Raw genomic sequence first — 17,115 nt, 5'->3', positions numbered from 1 at the left:
CCTTCCCTTGGCTGTCACCTGGTGAACCCACGAAAACGGATGGAAAAGAGACACAGCACGTCCAAACATCAAACTGAAAAGCCTAGCTGACAGCAATGTAAAAGGCGGCAGGATGATGGTAGATCCTGAATCAAAGTCTATTCCTCAGTCAGGACCTGCCAGACCCGTCCAAAGCGCACGGACTCTGGCGTCTTCCTGACGCCCAGGTAAGAAGGGCCCAGGTGTTAAGGAGGACGCCGTGCTCTCCCAGTGCCAGCAGATCCCAGGCAGCAGGCAGAGGGCGCACGTTTGCCTCTCGCGCGCTCCAGTCTCCTCCTGGCGCTGGTGTTCGCGTAACTTTGCACCTTCGCGCTCTGCTAGCTACAGCCTGCATCGCAGCGCCTACACCGTCCGCCCGGAGGCAGAAACCCGGAGCAAAAGAGCATCAGACTGCGCTCGCCCACCCACCCTACCCCGGGACGGAGGCCGTGGCACCCTGGTCGCGCTCCGGGAACTGACTCTGGCAGCCAGGAGCGGAGAGTCTCTTGCACAAAGAACCCGCTGGCCTCCAGAGGGCTGGCTTTACCCGCACCCCGAGATGTGTTTTTCTTTTTCTTTTTTTAAATCTCATCTTTAATTTGATGCAGAGTGAGTAAGCAGTAAACTGTTGAGAGACACGGTTGTTTTCCAATGAGCCTGGACCTAGCGGAGAATAGTTTGTGGTTAAGGCAACCCTGACGGTGGGTGTGGTGGCAGCAAGGAGCACTTGCTCATCTCCCTGTTGCCACATTACTGTCTCTACCCGTACAGCTCTGCTTTGTGCTAAAATTTCGCAGGACACACTTTTGTAATTTAATGAAGATTGCTTTATTAAATGTGGGAAGTGTAGGGCGAAGAAAAAGGAAGGCAGTATCCCCTCCTGTGGCCACTCCTGTCCATGGCGAGGAGTATTCACAACAGTTTGTTTGTGCAGTGCTGCCACTTGCTTTCCTCCTCCTTCCTCACCTATTATTCTCACTTCACCATGTTGGTTTGGATTATGTGGATTTTCACCCTTTGCTTTGACTGGAACAGCGGGACATGATTTAGAAAATGAAGGGTTGGGGGATGTCCACACTCAGGGCTTCCAGTTTAATAACATCACTCCAAGTTTGAAGCTTTATTTGCTGAACTGGTTTTGATTCCATCCACCCCTCCACATGCATTCGTCCAGACATTCAAAGGGGGAAGCATTTTAGCATTTTTTGGCTGACACTCTTAAAACTTTCCTGGATAAAATATTTTCTTCTGGGAAACAATTAGAAGTGTGTAAACTTGAGAAACAAAGAAATGCAGCCCCCCCCAACCCCAACCCCATTTTAAGTGTGCGGGGTTTTTAGGGATTTAATAAAAATTGATTAACCAGACGTTTTATGTGATAAATGTCTTTCTTTTAAGCAAATGATTTATATATTAACATTGGCTTTAAAACCTTTTCTCTACTCCAGTTTTCTAATCAACTTTTGAAATTTTCACTTGCAAAAACTTTTTTCTTTGTAAACGACAACCCTCCCCTCTCCCCTCTTTTTTTTTTTTTTTTTTTTTTTTTTTTTTTTTTACAAAGGAAGCTGGTAGGAGGCAAACTAAAACTTGCTGACTTTCAGACTTTTCCTGGAGAAAACCTCCTGCCAGGTTCCAAGAACTACCTGATACCAAGCAGCTGGGAACAGACTTAATGAAATCAAGCAAGTGGTGCACGTGTATCCACACCCTGAACACGTTGAGGGATGTCTTCCTAGGGGGATTGATTTGTGACTTGGAAGACTTCGCATTTTACAAATGTCACAATATTGCTTTTACTAATATTTCTAAAGTTGTTACAGAAGAGTTAGCTAAGGTTTCCAAATTTTTGAGAAGTAAATTTCTAATCCTGGTTTTCTGTATACCTGGATGAATAATATAATGAATGTTTCACACTGCTGGTCAATCCTTTATTTAAAAAATCTGTGGAAAGCTACTTTTGTACTTGGTAAAAGCCCTTTATTGACCCTCCCTGATGAGAAAATCCAGATCTCTGAAAACAGAACCCGAAAGGAGACACCTGCATCTGTTCTTCTAAATCTTCTCTCAAACAGGACTTAAAGGAACAAGGTTTATTAAATATTTTAAAGAAAAAGTGTGCAGGTTAAAAAAATAAACAGATTTGAGGATCTTGACAGAAAATTACTTGTAAAACTTAATGTTCTTCAAGAAATACACGTTTCCCTTTCTATCTAGTATTTATGCCAAACAGAATCATTGAAAAAAATGATTCAAATAAAAAGTAGCCCAGATCACAGATTTTTTTTTTTAGTAAACGTCTATAAAAACTTATCGAGTTTGATGATTTGAGGAAAGTTTTATTAATACTTTCCTGAAGGTCTTATGACTTGGAAAGTGTAACTCTCAGGAACGCTTCTTTTTTTTTCCATTTGTGTTGAAATTGGTAAATCAAATATATTGTGGTAATATATTTTGCCTTTAAAAATCCTTTGCAAAAGTAACTATTTGATATTTAAATATTACATGTATTTTATTTCACAAAAATTTTAAATTTCTGAAAGGATTTTAACATTATAAAGAAAGTTATTGTGAAAAAAGTATTACAAATGTTGGACCCTTGAAGAACACACCAAAATTTGAATGTTAAATGTAGGCAATACATAAAGAATGTTACTAAATCATTTATTTTATAATAAACGTATTAAGAGCAATGTGAGATTACTAAGTTGTTAATATAACCAAGGAGCCAGCCATAATTAAATTCAAGAACTGAAAAACTTTACCTAAAACTTCCTAAACCTACTAAAAAGTGTTAAAAATAACTAAGATCTGATTCTGTACAATATTTTGTTTTAAAATTTTATATTAGTTTAAAGTGTTTTTCATTATAGCTGCCAGTTTCTAGTGTTTCATGGAAAGACAACTTTATATAAAATACAACCATGATCTAACACGTGGCAATGGTGTTTTATTACATGTAGTTTCCCTTTTATAGGTCCAGTCACTTCTGAGTTAGTAGTATATCCAACTAACTTTTAACCTTAAAATAGACAAAAAAAAAAAAAATCCTATCAACTACGGTAACAATAATAAAAAATATAAAATTAAAAATATTGATTGTTACAAGTGAAACTTTTGTATTGATAAATCTATTGTTATTACTAGAAGATGTAATATCTAAAAGAGTTTATAATTGCTCATTTATGACAAGGACTGGAATAGTGTGATTATGAAACATAAAAATTAGGAGATTGAGGTATCTGAGTGAACACTTTCACCACTCAAATTATTATCATCAGTACTAGTCTTTACAACAATATAGATTCAGAATGAATTAATTTCATGATAGATTTTGAGAGGTTACAAAAAGTTTCTTTAGGACATTCAAAATATTATCCTAGCAATTCAGATTGTCAGTAAAAGCTTAAACAAATTTGCTGATAATCCTGTTAATGACCTAGGTCAAGTGTTAACTGTTGTGGGTTATAAAATAGTGAAATTAAGGTTTCTCCTACCTTCAGGCAAATAGCACAGTTAACCATGGAGGCAGGGGGGATGTAGGGGTGAGCTATTAGGAGAGCTATTAAATTACAAAAATGTATAATGCATTCGATTATTTAGTCTAGCATGATGAAATGCTATTAAAAGCAAATGTAAACCCTCTTCCAAACCAAAAAAACTTATAAAGATGATATGATAGCTTAGTTCTCTATTAATGTTTTAATCACAGTGTGTTCTTATTTGAGGAAAAGTGTTTATATATGAAAAGTGATGCCAATTTATAGTAATTTTTAAAAATGAAAAAAATTGATTATTTTCTCCAACATTTGCCTAATACTCAAAGGGAGGCTTATAATATTCATATGCAAGTTTTACTTTTAAGTTTTAAACAATCACATAGTTTCCTCTAGTATTTAGAATATTTATATTTAGGGAAATGCATTTCATAGAAATAGTGTCTTAGCTACTCAAAAAAGTCTTTAAAAAAACCTAGTATATAAATATGAATATTTAATTTTATTCACTTTTATTTTGGATACTTTATTTTCAATTTAAAGAGCTTTCTAGATAAATGGTAATCCAATTTATGAACTCTTTTGGATAGAAAAAACGATTTAGTGTATTATGTACTGATGAATTAACAGTGCATTGTACTCCAGACTGCCATAAATGTATAAAAGTGTTTAAAGGAAGTACTTTTACCAATTCTGAAAGGGTTGAAGTAACCATAGTTGATAATTTTATTTTATATCCAGTTTTAACTTTGTTCCAATTTTATTTCTGTTAATCATCCCTCTGGTATGGAAACTAGGAGCAAGTATATGAACTTTTAAAATAATACATAGTGTAGCAATCATACTTTGCTATGAAAAACAGCTGATTTCCCATTAAAAGTCTTCTCTTAAGCCGTGTAAACAGAGAGATCTGATAAGAATTTAATAAAGTTTTTATAAAGCTCTGTTTAAGTATATAGGTCAATTGCTGAGTCAAGTGATCAATGGAATTATGAATATCTGTTATCATTGATGAGTCTCCATTATCACCTGGAGTCATTTTCTTGAAAGCATATAGGAAAGGTATTTGTAAATATATTAATAGAAGGAAAATTCAGATTAAACATTTTCTAAGTTATTTTTCTTATCAGGGACCCATGGCATTTCAATATTGAGAGTTAATGATTAAATCTCAAATTTAAAAACAAATCACACAACTGCAAATGTCCTAGCAATTAAGTCAATGGCCTGGTTTTGTTCTCTTGGTTCTCTTATGCCTAACTTCATAATAGATCGAAGAATATATTCTAGTAAATATGTTCCAATAAATTTCTCGTACATTTTTTACAGTGTTGAAATATTTCAATCATAGTATTTTAAATACAGTCTAGTATTTCATATTTCAAATTTAAAAAATTATATCAGAAAACTACATTAATATTATTTTAAAATCACTCCTCTCATATATACATTTTCAAAAGAATTGCTTTTTATTTAAATTACATTGTTAGAAAAATTGCATGGAAATCTGGGCACATACTTGGCATTTTCATTTTTCATGTTATTCAACTCAACTGAGAGCCAAGTTATGGATTAATATTTAAAATCTCACTCAAGTATTACCTAAGTTAAATCATCTTAAATTTGTTTTAAAGCTTCCCTTCATCATCACAGGAAGGAAAAGAGACACTATCCACAGGACACAATCTGGAAAGAATAGTCCCATGAATGATGGATAAACTTTTATCCAAGCAAATTAAATGTAATTATGTCAGCTTTCTGAATATATTTACCTTTCTATATACATATTGTTAATGTGTACCTGTCTGTATAATTATGCACATTATATCCCCAATCACATATGAGGTGAGGCTTAAAAGCAATTTGCATTTGATTAACTCTGTATCATTAAATTAATACTGATTAATTTTACGTAAGTGTGAAATAGTTTGGTGTCTTTTTTTTTCTCTTGTAGTTTACTTAAAGGTTACGTTTTCCACAAAAATACTGACTAATTACTACATTCTTGTGCATAATTAATTCAGTAATATCCATTATCTACATAGTTCATAAACATTCTATCTGGAAAATATAATTTATCATGGCAATGTGGGAATTTTAACACTATTTTTCTAGTGATTGTCAATATTTTAATATCTGTGAAGAACAAAATTTTTTAAACATTAATTTTAATTTATTGATATGTTACCTATTATACATGTTACCCGTTATACAAATGAATACTCTTACCTTTCATTCAGGAAGAATGATTGACTCTTACTTTCCAATAAACATTTTAATTTGGGTTGTAAAAGAAAAAGTCGTTTGTGGGTAAGATCATTTTCTTGATTCTTACAATTTTAGAATTTTTATTTTCTTATTTAGAAAAAAGATTCAGAAAATTTAATGAAATCTGCCAAATTGATAAAGGCAGTCAGTAAGGAAGGAGATAAATGACTGCTCTATTAGCAGTGAAAGTAGGTCACCGGGTATGAGGCAGTTTTTACATTTAATAAAAAACTTTCTAAATGTTTTGTTTTTACTTGTGTTTTTAAAATTAAGGTACACTGTACAATATACAACAGTATTGGCTTGACAATATGTTTTCTAAGGAGTGATGTATATAACATGACGTTTGCACATCAGTTGCTCAGTATTGTTAACTTGCAAAATAAATTGCTAAATGTTATTGTTATAAGTTCAAAATCACTGAGAGGAAATTAATGTTGCAAGTGTGGCTTTAAACTAATCAATTATATAGAGAAGTTTGTTTTAAGAGTTAGTGACTGCATTCACAAGTCATTAGGAATAGATCACAAAAGGTATATAGGAGAAAGAAAATGTATGTATTAGGTACACAATCTTATAGAACACATTGGTGTCCTTAACATTAGATTTGCACTTTAACCCACTGAAAAGGAATTAATGCTCATTATGAGGATAATAAATAACACAACATCAAGGAAATGCCATTTGCTGCATATGAACATTCTCTCTTAATCTACTATTCAGTTATTTACTATATCTTCCCAGGAGCTATTCACTATTCATTAAATACATTCTCCTATTTGTATACAAGCCTTTAAACAAAGAGAATCCAACCTAAGCTTATTGTAATTCCTGCAAATATTACTTATGTTAATGTGGCATATGCTGCTCATTAGAACCTGTACCACAGTGCAAACCATTGCCTGGCGGGACACACACAACTTCAACACAGCCCTTGCAACATAAACACACACACGCACCTCCGCTTCGACAAACTGATTTCCCTTTAGTCCATTCATAAATGCCATGATCCCAAGTAGGAACAACCTGTCATTACCTTTAAACATACTAAAGAGTCTAGGAAAGGAAGGCTGAATTTTCTTTCAAACTTCTCGGAGTACCACATGGTCATAATTAGAAAATAAAATACTGCCTTGGCTATTTGGCAATTAACATAACTGGGTTGCAACGCTGGAGGATTTTCTTTCTTTCTTTCTGTTCAAATTGGCAAACAAGGTAATTGCTCGAATTGGTATCAAATTAAAAACACGTTTTCAAGGTTTAGACCATCTAAAATTATCTTCTGAAGTGTTTTAGAAGAGAGTTGGAAAAAAAAAAAAAAAAGGGCACATCTTTCGTTCACTAAGAGCCAACCGCTCTATTCGGAGGCACCTTCCCGACGCGCAAGGCTTCGGTGAGAACGTGCTTTGGAGAGCGTGAGCCCGCGGGGCAGGGCTCCGCGCTTCGCGGTACCTGGCTTACCTTCATTGGAAGGCTGCGGAATCAGTTCCCCGAAGCAGTTGAGAAAAGAGCAGCTGAGGAGGAGTAGGATGGAGAGGTGACAATCCATGTTGCTGGTGCAGAGGGCAGTGAGAGGAGCATATCTCCATGAAGCATGCCACTGATGTGAGGGGGAGCGCTCTGATTGCTGGAGAAGTTACCATGCTCCGCTCGCAGGCTGATGTCAAGTTTGACACTGGAGATAAGGAGGAGTCTGGCTGCCTTTCCGCGAACCCCGCTCGGGGACTTCCCTGGGTCCTAGTGCCGTCCGCAGGGGGCGCTAAAGCGGAGCGGGATGGCACGCTGCTGGCTCTGCAGCCCAGAGCTGCCCAGGAAGGAGACTGGGTGGGAGTGGGGGGCGTCGCCCATGGGACAGGAAACACAGAAGTTGTGATGAGTCTGCGATGCTGAGAAAAATGCACCCTCTTTTGTGCTCCATGAAAAGTAGCTATTTTATTGTTTGCTATCCATGCTCTGTTTAACTCACCGAAGAAATCAGAGGCTTGATAGGAGTGTCCTATGGCAGTGTGAGTGCACAAGGAACTGAAATGCGAGAGAAACGTGTGCTATTGAAAGAATAGCAGTCTTTCGTTAAAAAGTCAATCGTGTTTGTATAATTGAAAAAAAGAATGATTATAGTTATTCCTTTACTGTGTTCAATGTGATCATAACTCTCTGTGAGTTCTTTGTGGTTGAGAAAGACACTAATACACAGCCTGGACCAGATGGTCTCTGTATTTCTACACCCAGTGGTATCGTGGTATTTTAGGAGATCTGGCACAGTGATTTCCAGGGCGCATAGAGCATACTTTGTTGTTGTTTTTTTTTAAAACAGGGAAGTAACCTTCATCATCTTAGGGACATGAGCAAGTCCAGCCCCAGCCTGAGGTCCACATTCTTTCCTCATTCTGTGCTGTAAAAGTAATACAGATCAAACCTAAATTTCTTAACAATACATATCTCACTCCCTCACCGTCTCACATTAGGATCTCTGGGTTCTGCGAGAGAAACAATGCATAATTCACAGTTGCTCCATTCAACTTTCAACCACTGATAATCTGGTAATATTGGGATATTCTTATTCTTTAACATTCCAAATCCCAAAGGCTAAATAATAATGTCCTTGTACTTTCTCACTTACTTCACTCCATGATTATCAAGGGTCTCTGTTACTTCCAATCCCACTGCTGAACAACCTATTGCAATCTATTTCAGCCAAATAATTTTGTAATTTATATTTTAATAACTAGTATCACTTATCTTTAAAACAATCTCCCAGAAAATGGTTACTAGGATATCCTTCCACCCATCTATCTCTTCTTATACTAAAAAGAAAACAAGATTATTATAGTCCTCTCACAACTTCAGAAAATAAAGGTATGTTGACAATCTTAAGATCAGTGATCAGTTTTAGAGCTCTTGGTAATGAAATTTAAATGAAAGTTTGAAAAGGCCTTGCTAATAATATATTCAGTTCACCAACATGATGTTTTTAATTAGAGAATACTATGTTCACTTAAATTTAAGACAATGCTGCCAGATAACAGTTTGATGACTGAGGTGGGGAAGTGGGGTGGATAGAAGCAGCCAGGGGAAAAGAGAGACCCCCCTCACTTTTCTGTGTGTGCCATGTTACTTTGTGTCTCTAACTTCTTTCCACATTGTGTCACCAGAGGCTGTGCAATCCTCAAGTGCGAAGTCTGTCAGAATTGAAAATAATAACAGATACTGCCCAGAGAACTTAGATAGTGGTGACTCTGGTGTTTTTTCAAAGTTCCAGCACAACACTTACATTGTTCCAAAGTTAGATACACATTTTCTGAAACTTGAAAGCAACTAAAATATTATTTGGAATTGACAATTTGAAAACATTTCGGAGAACCTGCCAATGCGCTGACATGCACATACATTGGCCCCCTCATGCCATTTCTCTTCTCACACTTGAAAACTTAAAAACTACTTGTCACTGGGTAAAAAGGCATTCATGTTTGCAGAAAGCTACAGGAGTGGCAAAATGAGTACAAAGCAATACCTGGCCTGAAAAATAGAATATAAATGATATAGAATCTTTAAATTGTCAACTCTCAAGTGAAAAGTAAAATGTTTCCATTATGTGGGCATCATTCTGGATAGATGGGGAAAAAGGAGTGATGCCAACAAGCAGAGAAGAGCAATCGATTTGGCTATAGCAGGAGTGGAAAGGATGAGGTGGGGGCAGCAGATTCAGGGAAGCCCTTATTAAGAAAGTGGTAACTGAGCTGCAGCTTGAAGAATGGGTAGGAGTTCACTAGTGAGAAAATGGTTCAGAAGGCACTGCAGGCAGGCAAGGCCAGAGAGTGTCCAACTGAGCCAAAAAAGAAAGCATCTGGCACATATGGAATGTACAGTATGTTAGAGTATTTGTGGTGGCTAAAAGGCCAGGATAGGAGGAGGTATGGATTGGAGACAAAATGTAGGGAAATATTCTTCAAAGAACAGGTTGAAAACTGCAGAGATTTTGATGCCACATGTCAATGATTTTACAATATATTTTAGACTAAAGAGAGACATCAAAAACATTTCAGCAAGTAGTAAATTGATCATGTCTCAGTCTGGGGACAAAATTTTACTGATAGCATAAAACAGGATGTCTCCACCTGGGTGCAATGCTTATTAAGAAGTGACACCTTCCGGCTAGTTTTTTGTATTTTTTAGTAGAGACGGGGTTTCACCGTGTTCGCCAGGATGGTCTCGATCTTCTGACCTCGTGATCCACCCGTCTCGGCCTCCCAAAGTGCTGGGATTACAGGCTTGAGCCACCGACTAGCCGGGCGAGATGGCGGGCGCCTGTAGTCCCAGTTACTTGGGAGGCTGAGGCAGGAGAATGGCGTAAACCCGGGAGGCGGAGCTTGCAGTGAGCTGAGATCCGGCCACTGCACTCCAGCCCGGGCGACAGAGCGAGACTCCGTCTCAAAAAAAAAAAAAAAAAAAAAAAAAAAAAAAAAAAAAAAAAAAAAGAAGTGACACCTTCTTCCCACCACAGACTTACTGCATCTAAAGGTTGGAACCCAGGAATCTGCAATTTCACAAGCTTCTCAGGTAATCCTTGGGGTCCGGGGAGAACCACTGCTCAATGTGAAAGAGGGAATGTTAGAGGTAGACCAGTTAGACTTCCAGCTATTTTTCAACTAGGACTAAAGTGATAAGGAACTGAACTAGGATCTCTCAGAAAGAAGAAAGATAAAAGGGAAAACGAGAAGACCATTTTAGGTTAAACAAACAGTACTCCCCCAAGGAAAACTGGATTTAGTACATAACTCAAATTAGGAGTTAAAGAATAGTTCCCTAGGGGAGATGGCAATTGAGAGGAAACTAAAAAGGGGCATTTTAAAGAAAAGTGAAAAACAAGATTTCTGGAGGAAATGACAAATGCCTCTATTATTAGAGTGTCGATTTCGAAATGGTGTCAGCGGGTATGGGAAAGAGGAGACCCCAGCTAGGAGGGAGCAGGGTCATGAAGAGCTGTATGAGCTGCTCTAAAAAGCTTGGACAGGGGTGCTGAGGGGCAAGGCAGAAATACTTCAATTTGCATTTTAGAAAGATCAGTTAGACATATTTAAGAAAGGAGGGAAAAATGAAAGTGAAAACCCCAATGAGAAGCCAAAAGACAAATTAGGAGCCCTTTGCAGTAAGATGGCCAATATCGCATAGAGGTTACCAGTGGGGCTCTTGATTCAGCGCAATCTAGGTCACTGACCTGGCTCTGTCACTCTTAGTGAAATCCAGATAATAACAGATCCTATCTCATCAGAATGTTGTAAGGATTATATCAGATTTGGGATGGTACAGATACAGTGTTAGCCTAGTGGTTGAGTTATTAAAAGCATTCAATGCTGTTTTTTTAAAAAATCTTGATCCAAAAGGGAGATCTAGAGAGTGTGACACTGAGCAGGAACAGTAGAACTGAAACCAGGCGCATATAAGTGGGAGAACTGGCAACACTTCATAATAGATTGATTATGACAAATTAGGCAGATGGTAGTGCCTAGAAGGCCTTTCAATTTCTGACTCAAATGAGGAGTTAGTGAAGAGTAAGAGAGGTTTGAGGAGAGAAAACAGACATGGAATGTAAAGGTTTCTGTTTTACATATGTCTAGTTGGAAAGACCTGAGGCAAAGCCAAGGGTAAATGAAATACTAGGAGAAAAGGACCTAAATGGAGTTATTTCTTTGGAAATCATTAGTGTATGAAAATAGGCTGGGAGTGGAGGCTCAGCCCTATAATCCCAGCACTTTGGGAGGCTGAGACTGGTGGATTGTTTGAGTCCACGAGTTCAAGACTAGCCTGAGCAACATGGAAAAACCCTACCTCCTCTACAAAATCTAGCCAGGCATGGTAGCACATGCCTGGAGTCCCAGCTACTGGGGTGGCTGAGGTGGTAGGATCTCTTTAGCGCTGGAGGCAGAGGTTGCAGTGAGCCAAGATCGCACCACTGCACCCCAGCCTGGGTGGCAGAGCATTGGTAGGAAGATCAGTTGATTGGCCAGGGATGAAGCCCTAGCATACACCTATATTTAAAAGGCAGGTAGAAATAAATAGTAAAGGACTAGAAAAAATAGCTTATTAGAAATCAAGCTTGTTAAAATTTTGAAAAATAATTCATTCTTAACTGTGGTGCATGCAAAAAAAAAAAAATCCAAAAAGATGACTGAAAAGTCACAATTGAATTTGACGACATTCTGGATCAGGCCTTCTCTGAATCTGCTGCCCTTACCTCTATCCTTCCCACTCCCATTGCAGCTAAATTTATTGTTCTCCTCTGTTGACATCCCTCTTCTTCACATCGATCCAGAATGGTGCTCAGGTTATAGAAACTCTTTACTTACTGTTTGATGTATCTTAATCTGGAGAGCCTACTGTTTCAAGATCTTATGTTGTTCACATTAATTCTCAGGCTCGGTTTTGCTTTGCGCTCATTTTGACGCTCTTGTAAGTTTCCTTCAAACATGAATGCCTCTTTCTGCAGGGAAGATTTTGATGGCTTTGGTGATGCTTTTGGTGCAGTAATGGAACTACAAGTTCAATTAAGATAAAGGAGGAAATGGTAAGTGAGGATATAGAAATAGTACATATTCTATGCTTTCAAGAAGGTAAGCTTAGAAGAAAAGCCTGGAAAAGAGGAAAGTGAGATCCAATAAGAGTATTATAAAATAGAAGAGGCTGATATGTTTCCTTCTGTGCTTAGCTGAGCAGTGATGCAATTAATTGACAAGAAATACGGTGGTTCAAATTTGCGAAGTAGGGAAAAACGGGAAAAATATCAATTTTTTTTTTGTTTACAACCTGTTGAGATCTAAGTGCAATTAATAAAGTCAGTAGTTTGATATCAAATAAGAAACCCAGAAGGTCATAAACTGCAAGTTAGGAAATTGTTGGTAAATGATAGTTTAATCCACGAGAGTAAATGTAGTTGCCCAGAAAGACTATGGACAATGAGGGAAAAAGAGAACCCAGAATGCAATTCAGATTATGATTATTATTATTTTAAGACAGTCTCACTCTGTCACCTAGGATGGAGGGCAGTGGCATGATCCTGGCTCACTGCAGCCTTTACCTCCTGGGCTCAAGTGTTCCCTTCACCTCAGCCTCCCTAACTGGGACAACAGGAGTGTGCCGGCTTGCCTAGTTAACTTTTGTATTTTTTGTAGAGGTAGGGTTTTGCAATTTTGTCCAAGCTGGTCTCAAACTCTTGGGCTCAAGCAATCCACAACCCTCGGCCTCCCAAAGTGCTGGGATTCCAGGCGTGAGCCATCGCAACTAACCTCGATTTAGATTAAACAGAATATCCAAAAGGCAGAAAGAAACTGAATAATTATCTCAATAAATTGAATAGGAGTAAATATTTTAAAAGAAGGTAAAGAGAATGAGTCAGAAAGGACAACAGAGATGAAAATTTCGAGAAGGGGACAATCAACCGAAACAGAGGTAAAGTTTGATCAAGACTGAAAACAGTCTTTCTAGTAAGTGGAAAGACCATAAGATTGGGAATTCCCTCCCAGAAAATTATGTTTAGAGCTGCAAAATATTTTAGAACCTATCATTTTATAGTTAGAGAAAGAGTCAAACATTAGTGACATCGTTATGTTCACAGGGTCAAAGGCAACAATAGAGAAAGTATCAAAAAAAGTTATTAAAAAAGTAGAAAAAATACCAATGGGAAACCCTACAGGAAATCTTTGGTGCCTAAGTATTTGAAGGTGAATAGAAAAATGGAATAATCTCAGAATCTAAGAAAGCTTCTTGAAGGACAGTGATTTTTTAGTACAATTACTAAATTTTGGCTTTGAAAATAGTCACAGCAGATTGCACAAATTAATTTGCTGTATTTTAACTGATATCCACTGAATTAATATGTCTTAAACATGCAAGTTTATGCAATCAATATAAAAATTAGCATGCCCAAATTAATTGAAAAATGCTAATTATAAATTAGAAAGATTTAACCCAATTGTTATAAAGCTGTCCAAAAAAGGCAAAAATAAATAAATAAATAAATAAAAAATAAAGACATCAATATGAGTTGCTGGTTAGGATAAACCAATGTTATTTAAAACATACTCTTACATTCAATTTTATAATTACTTCTGAAACATTTTTCCATTTTTAAAACAAATTTTACTACTATCACTACTTCCTACTCTTCTGTTTCTCTTGCCAAAAGACAGTCAAAACAAGCCAAGAGTTCATCTTAACATCTAAGGAAAACATCCCAAGGCTCTGAGCAAACTCTGAGGAAGAGCATATGGGGCTTGAGATGGTGAGGAGTGAAGGGAACGTTTTGGATGAGATAGGACTTAGATTGTAGTCCTTTTAAAATCCATTTTTGAGAAATAATTATGAATATACATACATATGTACATTCGTCGTACACACACATATGAAATATTGTATTCATCAACAAGAAAGACCATACACTATCCAATAGTATTTTCTTAGAGCAGGGTATGGTAAAATGCAGAATTTTATTTAGGAAATCTTGAGCAGGGCCTGAGATTCTGCATTTCCAACAAGCTCCGAGGTCTGATGTCTGCTGCAAATGGCGACACTTTGCAGCAAAGTTCTAAAATACATCGGTTGATTTGGAAAATTAGTGTAAATATGTACAATATATTCAAATACAAACATTAAAATATTAAAACATCAGATTTGGTAAAAAAAAAAAAAAAAGGAATACATGGCTCAATCAATTCAAACTCATCTCTCAGTAAACTTCAAGACTAACCTGCAGCTCCAGTCAACTATTTCGATGACACTACCTCATTCTAAGTCCCTTTCTTCTTTAAGGTGTGTAGTCAAGACTACACCATATTTCCTGTAGACTCTTATTTCACCTTTATCTGAATCACTCTTATAAGCATGTCATTATTTACTCATCTGCATTGTTAGTTAACTGTTTCAAGTGCATGAATTTCCTTCTCAGTATTTTAAGTTCTTTCACAACAAAATAAATTACCTAACATAATCCGGAAAAGTGAAAACATTATTCAGCACAAGAGTGTAAAATAATCTACTTCATTTTGTTTCAGACATGTTAAATGGATGATAATATAGTGGGAGGATAATTTCTTGAGATATATATTAAAAGTCCAAATTTCAGCTATCCAGGAAGATATATAGGGCTTAACATATGAGAATACCACTGTTAAACCCAGGATTTAATACAAAATGAATTTTGTGTTTGCAAATATTAAGAAATTTATCTAAAGATGAAAAGCTAATGTCCTTTTATCAATTAATTTTAAATATAAAATGACATTTTCATTCCTTAATGTATTGTTGTATAGTTCAGAAAAACAAGTAATAGCAATATGGCCTATTGATTGAAGGGAATTTTTAAAAGGATATCATAGCAGATGCTATCTTTATGGCTCAGATGAAAGTAAGAGGACATCCAAAATAGTTTTCTACATAAAGCAAAAGGTGATAAAGGATTATTAAATGCTCTGTAGAAATATATTTTGAGAACATGTGACTTCAATTTTGTTTCTGAACTATCTAACAAGCTTGAACATAAAATAGAATTACTCAATACAGAAAAATTAACTGATTATGTACTTGTCTAACCAAAGTCATCAATTCAGCGGGGAACTGGAAAAATAATCCATATTAAGTCATAGAGATCTTATATTCAACAATGTCAAACATTTGTGATTTTTCACGGATGCTCTGGTTTCCACAAGTGTCCAAATAACCTCACCTGCTTTTCCAATTTGTCTCCTAGACTATGCTGTGGGTCAGTGATCCCTATTATGTCACATCAATACAGTGGTTAAATAATGATAAATAATTTAAAGTGTGTCAGGTAGTCCACATCTTAATGTCAATCATCTTTATCCATGCAATATTTCCCCAGTTAAACGGAAGCTGTTTCCATTTCCAACTCTGGGTTTTTTACTATCCAAATATGTTTTTTTTACACACAAAATTGCAGGTTTTACAGAGATGACTGAAACTCAGAATTAACTCAGTTTGAAAAATAAATCAAAGTAAGGGAGATTGCACCTAAAATGCTTAAAAATAATTACAAATATAGTGATACAGTTTTCTAGAAAAATGAGTATGCCCTCCTTCAATTTTTAATTATGGCAATGAATGATTCAAAATTTTCATTTTATATTCTTATTTAAGATGCATTTATCTTGCAATTTCTATGATTTAATTAATTTAAGCATATCAAATATTCAGTAATTTTTTTTTTGAAACATATGCACAAGTAAAGCCTCAACTAAAAACTTGGACGTTTTTCAATTCACCTTAGAGTAAATAAGGTGAAATACATTTACAAGTCCACATGCAGGAAGCCTGTCAGTTGGGTGGTGTCATCACATCTAAACAAATGAAGGAGGAGAGTCACATACCCGTCCTCACTTCCCTCGATTTCATGAAAGATTTTTTTATTGTCAAGTCGCAGGCATAGGGCACTGCTATAGGCCGGGCTCTCCACTAGAGGGCTCTAACGAGGCAGCAGTCACTGCTGCTGAAGATTCGGGTATTTAGATCTGCTTATTGAGGCAGATCATTGACATAGAGGCCTTCACAGAAATAAGCACAATTTTATTTTTAGGTTCAGTTTATTTAATTTCCTGATTAGTAGTAATTAAGAAGGGTATGAATGCATATGTACATCTGTGAGTTTTAACTAATCACATAACCTCGTATTTACCTTATCTGGACTGTATGATTAGTTCTTTATAGCCCCGAGGAATCAAGAAATGGTGTCACATTGTCACATTTGATTTCTTGTTCAGATAAATCTACCCATTTCCACACTAAAGAGTGTTTAGATAAGTGACACTTTTTTTTTTAAATCTTTCTTCTTTATATGCAGTGTTTCTTCATTGAATTTCCCCGTGAAAATGTTTCTGAAAATGACTGGAGTGTAAGATTTTTGTATACTCCAGATATTTCCTAAAAAAAACAGTGTTTCAGTAAAATTTACAGTAAAAGGTAAGGAAATATCTTAAAATAGACATTTAAAAAACAGGATCACTATAATGAACAGTTGTCTTAAGAAGTCCCTTTAGCATCTGTGGCAGAGGGAAGACAGGGGCTCGCCTTCACAAATGTATTGTGGAAAGCAACAGCTATAGGAAAAACTGATTAATTTTTAGCACTTTTATGTAAAGCTATAAACTTCAAGGAAGATCAGGAGAAAAATGGATAGACCAAATATCCTACTCCTTTTTTGGAAGCAGCATACCTGACATTCCTGTGGAATGTGTCTTGCTCCCTTCAGTAAAAGTGACGTACCCTAGTGTGATTTGCAGAAAAGACATGATGCACTGTTTGAATAGTGCATACAAATCTTTGTAAG

The 17,115-nt window shown here is 36.3% G+C and overlaps 1 protein-coding gene across 3 annotated transcripts in view; it reads right to left on the bottom strand.

The window, feature by feature from the left end:
• EPHA3 (EPH receptor A3) overlaps positions 1-7,557 on the bottom strand; it is a 359,464-nt gene extending 351,907 nt beyond the window's left edge. For 2 of the 3 annotated variants that reach the window (XM_025377673.1, XM_025377672.1), the window contains exon 1: positions 7,245-7,460. In XM_025377673.1, coding sequence (XP_025233458.1) covers positions 7,245-7,332 — 88 coding nt within the window. In that variant the 5' untranslated portion in view covers positions 7,333-7,460. Of the gene's footprint in view, positions 1-7,244 lie in introns of all 3 variants that reach the window. The other variant, XM_025377671.1, reaches the window with a different exon arrangement.
• Between the last annotated feature and the right edge of the window lie 9,558 nt (positions 7,558-17,115).

This window comes from Theropithecus gelada, chromosome 2 (assembly GCF_003255815.1).
Source record: "Theropithecus gelada isolate Dixy chromosome 2, Tgel_1.0, whole genome shotgun sequence".
NCBI classification, from domain to species: domain Eukaryota; kingdom Metazoa; phylum Chordata; class Mammalia; order Primates; family Cercopithecidae; genus Theropithecus; species Theropithecus gelada.
The sequence above is the reverse complement of the archived record's forward strand: the minus strand, read 5'-3'. Positions and strand labels throughout refer to the sequence as shown.